The sequence below is a fragment of the Tinamus guttatus genome, unplaced genomic scaffold (assembly GCF_059628265.1).
Source record: "Tinamus guttatus ecotype Peru unplaced genomic scaffold, ASM5962826v1 Tinamus_guttatus_pri_ptg000211l, whole genome shotgun sequence".
Taxonomy (NCBI): Eukaryota; Metazoa; Chordata; class Aves; order Tinamiformes; family Tinamidae; genus Tinamus; species Tinamus guttatus.
Genome location: NW_028288745.1, coordinates 6,996,168 through 7,006,148, shown reverse-complemented (window position 1 = coordinate 7,006,148; position 9,981 = coordinate 6,996,168). Strand labels below are relative to the sequence as shown.

The window sequence follows — 9,981 nt, the reverse complement described above, 5'->3', positions numbered from 1 at the left end:
AATTTGCAACCAAGTAGGGTAAAATGATGAATATTATCTACAGTTTCGTATTTCCTGAGTTTTCAATCATCGCTGTTTGCATGCTGAATGGGAAGAAAGCATAATTGAGAAAGACAATAAGGAGTGGAGAAGGAAAGTGGACAAACCTATTCAATCATTTGCCTCACTATTTTTCATTGGGAACCTAAGGCATTTCTCTTAGGTGCTTCTGCTCACATTGGACTGTGTTTATGAGGCAACCAAGAAGGCTGTGGGAGAGTATAAACAGGATAAACCCTTCATTTTCCTCTGAAGCGGATGGTGCCGGCAAAGGCTGTTTTGCAGCATGCCAGAGCAACAGGTTCCTTACATATCTTAAGTTACACTTAGATGGTGTTGCTGCATGGGGGAGGTAGCCAATAACGTGACAAAGATTTTATCAGTCCTACTGATGGCGCGTCTGCACTTTGTCAGCCCTGTGGTCCCACTGAGGACTGTGTATTTGACTAACAACCACTTTAGTTGCTGGTGTGACCATTTGTGTGAGAACAGACCTCGTAGTTGTGTTGATGTCTTTGGCACTTTGTGGTTATGTTACAGTTTCCTCTACAGAGAGATAACAGTGAAGTACAGTCCTTTTCACTCCTGAATTCACTTTCAGTGTGCAATTAAAGAACCCCATCATGTTGCCCTTCAGGATACAATACAAAACAAGTTTTTAGAGAAGGACCATTCTGAGAAAGACATAAAGCTTCTTCCCCTCAGATCAAGATTTCTTAGAGAAAAAGTGTGAAGGTGTTTGTTTTGTCTGTGGTGCTGTTGTTTTGTTATTTTGATAGTGTTTAATTATCTTGTCTTTGAGAACTGCAGTGCATTATGTGTGGCTACATTAAATTAAAAGGAACCATAGCCAAGTTCTTATGCTAGAGGAGGATGGTTTTGCTTTTAAACAGTATAGAAGCAGGATCATTTGGCTCTATTCCTGACTTTTCTCCCATGTCCTGCACCTACGGAGAAGTGACTCCATGTGCTAGTGCATGCTGGCCGTCAACCAGCTGGAGAGCAGCTCTGCAGGACAGGACCTGGGGGTCCAGATGGGCTGCAAGTTGGACATGAACCAGCAATGTGCCCTTGCGGGGAGGCAGATAGTGGTGTCCTGGGCTGCATTAGGCTGCCAGCGCATGGAGGGAGCTGATCCTCCCCATCCCTCAGCGCTAGTGAAGCCACACTGGAGTGCTGAGTCCAGGGACTGCTCAGGACCAGGCAGGCACAGAGCTACTGGAGCAATGAGGGTTCCAGTGAGGGGTCACAGCGATGATTAAGGGACTGGAGCGTCCTATGAGGAAAGGCTGAGAGAGCTGGGCATGTTCAGCCTGCAGAAGAGCCAGCCCAGAGGCATCTTGCCAATGTGTACAAATAGGGGGTAGGAGGGTGTAAAGAAGTCAGAGATAGACTGCTGCACAGTGCCCAGTGACAGGACTGGAGGCAAAGGCCCCAAACTGAAACATAGGAGATTGCACCTAAATGTAAGAAAAAGCTGTTTTTATTGTGAGCGAGTTGCTCAGAGAGGATGAGGAGTTCCTACCCTTGGAGACACTCAGAAGCTGTCTGGACATGGTCAGGGGCCGTGTGTGACCTTGTTGAGCAGCGGGGTTGGACTACATGGTCTCCAGAGGTGCTTTCCACCTGCAACCTTTCTGTGACGTCTTATTAAAGATGCTTGAGTATTAACTTTGCTACTAAGCCACAGCACATCCCTGTCTTCAAAGGAAAATGCTGGTGTTTAATTAGCTGCCATTTGTGAAATGCTTGGGGAATCTTTGGATAAAAGGAACTACTGCAGTATGAAATGTTATAATTAAAACTGTTCTGTTCTCATTGTGTTTGCACTGTAATTAGACAGTGAGGCTTCCCCTTCTGTGCACCCAGACATCTTCCCAAGCACAGAACTGCTGGGATCTTCCTTATTTTCATCATCTAAACAACGAGACAGAAGAGCAATCCCTTTTATGGCTCATGAATTTTCCGTAGTTCCTTTCTCCAGTTTCACGGACTTGCACATGGCAGTGAACGTGGGAAGCTCCCTACAAGAAGCCGCCTAAGAGGCGCGCGGCGCTAGCGGGAGACCAGGGCCTTCGCTCACCCCGAAGGGGGAGCGGGTTCGGGCGCGTTTCCTCAGCGCTGCCCAGCTCGAGCGGTGCGAGCGCGGACCCAGCGAGCAGCCCCTGCCGCTCCCAGGGAAATGTGGGGACCGCGGCGCGGGCACTGCTGGCGGTTTAACGGCAGGCGGGCGCTCACGGCAGTTTAACGGCAGGCGGGAGCTGCTGACGGTTTAACGGCAGGCGGGAGAGGCGGCGCCGCTGCCGGGCGGGCGCGGGGCGGGGCACGAGCGGCCCCGGCCCCAGCCCCAACCCCAGCCCGGCCGCGCCGCCCCCGGCAGCGCCTCAGCGAGCGGCCGGCGGGCAGCGGCTCCGAGCCCTGCTCCCCGCCATGGGCGGCTCGGCCTCCTGCGCGCTGGACGACGCCAAGTGCGCCTACATCCGAGGTAGGCGCGGCGGGAGCGGGCGGCAGCGCGCTGCGGAGCGCCGGGGCTCGTCCCGGCACAGAGCAGGAGAAAACTTTTATTTATGCTTTATTCACTTCTCCCTGTTTAAAATAAAAGCTCATGGGGAGGCTGATGCACCGTTGGAATTTGGGATGTTGGGGAGCTTGCTCCTCACGAGATTCCCCACGCCTGTGAAAGAGGAAACGCCGCAGATGGTTGTTCGGGCCGTTAGTGCAGCTGGGTGGGAGGCAGGAGCCGGGTAAATACCCGCAGCACGTGCGGGGGGCACCGCGCACCCGCTCCTCCAGCGGCTGGTGGGACCCGAGCAGGGAGTCTTGTCCTGCACGAGTGCTGGGAAGCTCCTCATCCACACTTGTGAATCAGTGTACCGCTTTGCGTAAGCAAATAATGAAGTGAAATCATCACAAAAAAAGGGGAAATTAAAACATAGTCATATTTATCACCTGGCTCAAGTTTACTGCTCTTGCTGTGGATGAGGATTCCCCACTCTCAGCTCTTGCTTTGACAAATAATGAGGATGTGCTTCGTGTCACAGCTGCTTGTAAGTTGTTACTGCCTACAGGGGGGAAAGGAGTCGGGAGGAGCATCCTCAAGTCGCAGGGCATCCCAGCGGGCGGCATGTGCCGAGCCTGCGGTGCCTGCGACGTCAGGGACTGTGAGATTCAAACCTTGCTCTCGCCTGCTCTCTTGGTATCTCTTGCTCTGGCATGTTCCAAGGAACAGAGGCTGTCCAGATCACTGACTCTGTAGGCTGAAAACACAGCACAGGCTGGCTTTATTTTGCAGAAAGCTCATTTTGTGTGTGTGTGTGTCTGGGTTTTTTTTTTCCATCTAAAGATATATGATAGCATTTAGGAGGTATCTGCTTTTTGTGTCAGGACAGTTGTATAAATGGGTTGTGAGGCATCAGGCTCAGGGATATTATCTCGCACGTCCTATTTGGAAAATGCAGCCAGTTACCTTATCCAAACTCAGCATGATCTCTTAAAGCTGAGATACTCGGTCGTATTGGCCCAAATATCTGTACACTTAATACAGGAAAGCTTGAGTATTGCTTCAAGTGAGTGTTCGGTCCCAACTCTCTCTAGCACCCCCTTCCCAGCACCATTTCAGTGATTTTTGTTAGCAAATTTAGTAGTTGCGGTTCCTTTGTGCTGGCTTGTGCCCTTTCTCTGTGTCTGCAGAACAGAAGCTTGCAGAGACTGAGCCCAGCTCTCTGGAGCAGGTCCCTGTCACACCAGCCTCCATCTTCAAACTGGTCCTGGTGCCGGGGCAATGCAGCAGCCTCAGGGGCTGCTCCCAGCAAGGTTTAGCCAAAATGTATGGGATGGAGCCAAATGCAAATTCTCGACATGTTGCATGACTGCTGTGTAGTTGTTGTCCTGTTGCTAACTTGCTGTTGTCGTGATGGTGGTTTAGTTTGTCTAAAGCAGTGTCCTGGCACTGCAAAACCTTGTAGTTTACTCGAGTATCACTTAAGCTGCAGCATGATATAGCAGATGGAAATGAGAGGTTGTGGTCTAAAGGCACAGATGCTGTTTCTCCAGTAACATATGTACAGATTTACAGCTTTTATAATTCCCAAAGATCTGTTTCTTCCCATTGCGCATTTGAGGGAAGAGAGCAAAACAGCTACCTAAGTTGTGTGCATGTGTATAAAAACACCCATTAATGTGTCTAGGTAAATGGCAGAGAACCAAGGCACCGGCACGAGCCCCAGCTGCAGGCAACGCCTGGGAGGCACCGGACTGGAGGCTCCTCCTGCCCGTGGGGAATAACCTCCAGCCTCGTCAGACCCGCTGGAGGAACGCGGTTCAGAGATGATTTAGAAAGCATTTGCCTAGGAGTCTCACAATTATGGAATGTAGGAACTGTGATTTCTGCATAAACCTCCTTCACCCTCTGGGCTCCTATGGAGAAAATGGTATGGAAAGAGCCAAATCATTAGGATGTTCATGTGTTTGTGGGAGAAGCATCACCTGAAAGCCATACCTGAAAGCAGGTGGGAAGTCAGCTGGTGTAACTCCTGAAATGAGAATGCAATTCTCTCATGTTTTTGGTAGCCAATAATGTTTGACAGGAGAATATACAGTGCCAACGTGCAATATTTCAGGTAGTCTTTGCTCATTTATTAGCACCATTTATTGAAGCTGCAATGGCAGGGGACACTGCTGGGACACTTAGCAGGATGCAAGGTCCCACGTACTGCCTAAGCTGATTACAGGCTTCTTTGCTCATGCCCAAGTTTTGCAAAACTTGATTTTCTAATTCAGAAAATCGCTATGTAAGAGACTATATTTAGCATGCAGTTACACTTTTCCAAGCCATCAAAAGATCTTTTGTCATTTTCAATTAGAAATCAATAGAAATTGGCCATTAACGTGGGATGAAATTGGAATAAAATGCAGAGGTTTGATTTATTTATTTATTTTTTCTTACTCCTCACTGGAAGAAATGAATGTTATGGTAAAATAATGGAAAAATGCAAGTGAGCAAGGATATGTAGGAGGACAGATTGGGTTTTGTGGGAGAGGACTAGATTGGGTTTGACGAGAGGAGCAGGAGAATCTCCTGTACCAGGTTGGCAAGGAGGGGCAAGGGAGGAAGGACAGCACACTGACCAGTGTAAAATCTTAGTAGTTCCAATGATATTTTCTGTTCTGTGTTGAATAAGCCTATTTTTCTAAGCATGCCAATGGTCAATTTTTTTTTTCTTTCATTTATTTAAGATATTTAAGGTATTTTAAATCTACAAAAATAATTCACAGTAATATATGTGATTGTAAAGCCAATTGAAATTAAAGGAAATTTTTGTATTTATGTGTCAATCCCTCAAGGGGATTGAGCTCTTAAAAAGGAATGGAAGAACTATGGAGGTAAAAATTCTTTTTTGAAGGGTTTTGATGGGACTAAATGTGAAATATTAAGGATGGAAATGGTCGTGGCTTAAAAAGGGACAGTAATAATTAGGAGGCTGGGAGTTGGTCATGTGAAAAACGTTTATTAAAAGAATTTACTCTCGCAGTGTGATGAGGCATGGACTAAGCTTGGGATGGGAGGTGCTGGTTATGTGATTTCTGTCTGATGATATTTAATGGGTGTTGCACCCAACAAGGAGTGGTGTTAGGGTGGTATGGTGGAGTTACAGGACTCAGGTGCAACCATGAAATTGGGGGGAAAAGATGAAAGTGCCAGGAAAGAACCAGCTTAGCAATATGTCCTGTGAGACCCTGCCAGAGAAAACAGCTAGAAACCTTTTGTTCAGGCCTCTGATATCAAATAAGAAAGGCTCCAGGACGCAGATCTCACAGCCAGGGTAGGATGGCCTTCAAGGGCTTTGTGGTTCTCCGTTTCCGTATCATCACGACTAGCTGTAGGCCAGATTCTGCTCTGTCATGTGTGGTCCTTTTGGAACTTTTTTCCCTCCCTTCAATTTGGAGAGATTTCAAGCACTTAACGCCTGTAATTTCAATAGTTACATCTTCAAAGGGAGTCCAGCATGCAAAAGCTGAGCTTTTCTGAAGGTTGTTTTTTATTAAAGGCGTTAGCTTGCCTCACCACATCCAATCCGGTGTAGAAATAAAGCTGTCTAGAGGACAAGGCTTCCCAGGCAATTGCTTTTATTTTTTGAATATTTATTTCAAAGCCCTTTTCCTTCCTTCCTTTCCGTCTCGTTCCCGAGTGATGTGCTCGGTGGGGCAGATGTGGCACTGAGCACTTGGGCAGGGTGTCGGGAAGGCATGGGTGGTGCTGGGGTTCACTGTGCCCAGTTCGGTGCATGGGCATAAACCATGGAGGTTTCTTCATTAAGGTCTTTTTTCCTTCTTTTTTTTTTTGCTAGCAGATCTTCTCACAGCTCTTCTTTCTGTTCACGAGTGAAAGCTCTTACAATTTTGCCTCTAGCAATTTGTTTTGGCCCCTGGATTTTATGTGCAGCTTGTGAAGATGTAACTTTTTGCCCAAGGGTGAGATCCGTCGGATTGGATGCCTTCCTGCAAGGTGCAGCCTCCTTATGAAAAATAAACAGACTCCTCCTGTTTTGTCAGGTTTTAGAGACTAAACAGGAGCCTGCTTTGCTCTTTTCTTAAAAGACAAGATAAGGAAATTGGTGGTGAGCTTTACAGGAAAGCATGTGAGCAAATACCATCCCCCTTCTGCTCAGCTGTCAGGAGGGAAGCCAGCAAGCCTGCTGATACCGTTTGCAGATCAGATTCTGCCCAAAAGGGTGGCCAACGTGCACACTTAGTCATGAGCAGGGATGCTAGAGAAGGGAAGAATAACTTGGAATTAATTGTGGAAAAATTGGCCTTTTTTTGGAGAGACACGGCCTGTCTGCTTGATTTTCTGCTTTAAGCTGTCGTGGAGTCCTTCTGTTTTTCATTTGGGCTTCAACTGCAAGTATAGCAGAATTTTGCAAGAAACCTGGCAGTGGCTACTGCCCTTTCTTTCCATCTGTTACAAGTTACGTGCGTTACTGCGTTTTGCAAGTCCTCTCTGTTTTGTTTTGGGCAGGTAAGCTGAGTTGCAACAGAGCATAGTGTGGAAGTGTGATACCTCCCTGGCCTTAGCAACATCAAACACTTACATGATGCCTCTCATCTTCAGATTCTGCAATTGATTTTAAGAAGCAAAATACTTTGTTTCCCTTTCTGTGATTAGCAGGATCTAAGAAAGAGGTTGAGCAACATTTTAGGTGAAAAACATAGATTGACTCCAGAATTTATGATCCCAAGTTACCACTTAGTAAGTGGTAAGGGGTCCATTCTGAATAGACATAAATAGCTGCTTATGCAGAATGGAAAAATAAAGTGAACTGGGTGGGGAATTAAAATTTCAGTATGGATATTTGTTTTCGTTTTTTTCTTAGTTGGGTCTTCTTGCTAAACTCTTGAAGAAGTTAATACGGGAACTTTTGGTGAACAACCCTTTTTACTCGAATTGCTCTGAGACGTTTTCGTCCTCAGAGGGCTGGTCACTGCTGCAGCCAGTGGCAGAGATTCATCCCCTGGTTTTAATAAAAGGTGCTTGGCTGTTGCAAACAGGAAACCAGCTTCTCTTTGATTCTTACATTCTTTAACTCAGTGTACTTTGCCTTAGGTTTGCACTGGATGCAACACAAAAGGTACCTGCCTGGCAGGGATGGGATTGGTGGGCAAAGCTATTTGCCATCCACATTACATGGATTTCTATGGAATATTTGGGAACTTCAACTTAGAGATATTATGGCAGGCAATTTTCCATTGCTCATGTCCCATTTGTTAACTGCTCTCAAAAGCACTGCCAGCAATTTTTGAAGTTTGCCCTCGTGTTGTCTTGCAACAGGCATTGAACAGACAGGATTTCCCTGATCAGGACTGGAGGTGCCTTTTTGTTCTTCAGATTGTCCGTAGTCCCATCATGTTCATCTTCTGTAAATGGGTTGAATTTTCCATAAAGCTATTTATAATGTTGAATTAAGCACTGAGTATCAATGAAAAGAGCTTCTTCTCAGCAGAGAGAGTGAGAAATGTAGTCACATTTGGCCAAAAAACTGCATAATTGAGGCGTGCTGTCAGGGTGGCACCTACAGCTATTTGGTATTTGACATTTCCAAAAATCATGAAGATTTGAGGTTTTTAATTAGAGCAGCCTGGCCACAAAGGATCAGTAAGGCAGTCTTTGCATTTGATAGAAATTTTATCAATATTAATGGAAGAAAAAGAAAGTTCTGAGATTGTCTCAGGGATGATTAAAGCAGCTTTGTAGTTGATGCCTTTAGGCAGTGGCAGCTGAAAAGCTAGTGCCTAGATCAGGAAGGATGATATTCATAAGCAGTGTGGTCATGGCTGCTTTCAAAGTACAGCAGCGTTTCTTTTTACGGGTTTTTCCTTTGCATACAATAAACATTCTGTTCTCTTTAGCACTTACAAACAATAAAAAGTGGATTCGAGTTCTTGGGCCTGCGTTTTTGTTGCTTTTGCTGTTGAAGGACAGCGATGAAACATGAGGCAGACTCTTACATAAAAGCAAGATGAAAGCTTACTGAAATTGCTTAAACTGCTCAGAAGAAAGGGATTGTCTGTTTGGGTTTTCTGGAATTTTTATCCTGTTCTTTTTGATTAATTTCCCCTTTAAAAAAAAAAAAAAAAAGCTGATGCCCATTCCACACTAATGCTTAACTTGATACATTTAACCTAAAATTTGGGTGAATGAGTTTGTGTGTGTATTTAATGATGTGTGTTTTTGAAATCATAAACATCTAATCTTCATGCTTCTGTGAAAAGTCTTCAGTTAATACATGAGACATCAAGGCTTGTTTCTCTACTTCCAACAGTGGTGAAGCTGCAAGCCAGCATGTGAGGCCACCACCAGAGTTAATAATCAGTTATTCCATCTCTCTCTCTCTCTCTCTTTTTTTTTTTCTTAGCTAGCAATATGAGGACATAGAGAACCTGACTCTATGTTCTTCTGATCCAATGATCAAAAAGTCAAGCATAGTTTTAAAGGATACGTAACTCTTGGTGGCTTTCTTTGTGCATGATATGTTGAATGACTTGGTGAAAATGCTGTTCAACAGCAGACTAGTCAAGCATCTTTCAAGTAGTTTTCTACTGAACATGTTGAGAGTCAGCTGTAAACAGGGGAGGTGACAGGTACCCATCAGAGCTCAACCCTCGTCCTTGGCAGATCTTTGCCACAGACGTTGGTGGGTGCAGGGCCAAGCGCTGGGATCTCTGCAGGTTTGGCCAGCGTCGCAGTGAGTGGATGGCACATTCACCATGTAAGCAGGTGACGTGCACGATGCTAAAGCAGGTCCAGAGAAACGGGACTGTGCAAAGTCAGAATGAGTGAAAATGACTACATGGCAGTTCTCAGAGCACTGTCAGACCTTTTAAAGCATTTCAGCTCATCCAGGCTAGACAGAGTTAACGTCTCGAACAAGTGTCAGAGACCAGCCATACCTTTAAGCAGCAAGTGGTCATTAAATACTTTCGCAGCCAACCTTAGCAAAAAATAGCCAGAATTCCTTTATATTGTAAAAACATCTGGGATTTCCCAGGGAGGTTTACGTTCCCCAGATCAAGGTAGCAGCAGGTTTTGCAGAGCTCAAAATCCTCCTTGGTCTGCACAGGCTGTTCCTAAGGATGCCTTGTCCAGGATCTCAGGTGGCTCGTTTGCCCGAGTCATTCCTTCCTGGAACAGCTACTGCATTCCAGGTCTGCCTGCTCGAGATCCCAGCACGAACATTTGGCTTCGTGTGCAATATCTGCAAACTCGACGCCTGCCTGACACCTTTCCATTCGTTTTTTCAGTGATGTGTAGGAATAATTTCTTCAAGGGTGCAGAAAGCAGCAGCACCAGCCCGGAGTGCCTAGCCAGCTCTCTTGTGCCCTTTTAGCGGTGCTCTTTCAGAAGCACTCACATCTGTTATCTTACCGAAAACCTTAAAGTTTTGC

The 9,981-nt window shown here is 45.9% G+C and overlaps 1 protein-coding gene across 1 annotated transcript in view; it reads left to right on the top strand.

Annotated features, from left to right (window-relative positions):
* The first annotated feature begins 2,410 nt into the window (after positions 1-2,410).
* NIBAN1 (niban apoptosis regulator 1) overlaps positions 2,411-9,981 on the top strand; it is a 47,781-nt gene continuing 40,210 nt past the window's right edge. Inside the window, exon 1 of the mRNA XM_088524434.1 lies at positions 2,411-2,524. Coding sequence (XP_088380560.1) covers positions 2,470-2,524 — 55 coding nt within the window. The 5' untranslated portion in view covers positions 2,411-2,469. The remainder of the gene's footprint in view (positions 2,525-9,981) is intronic.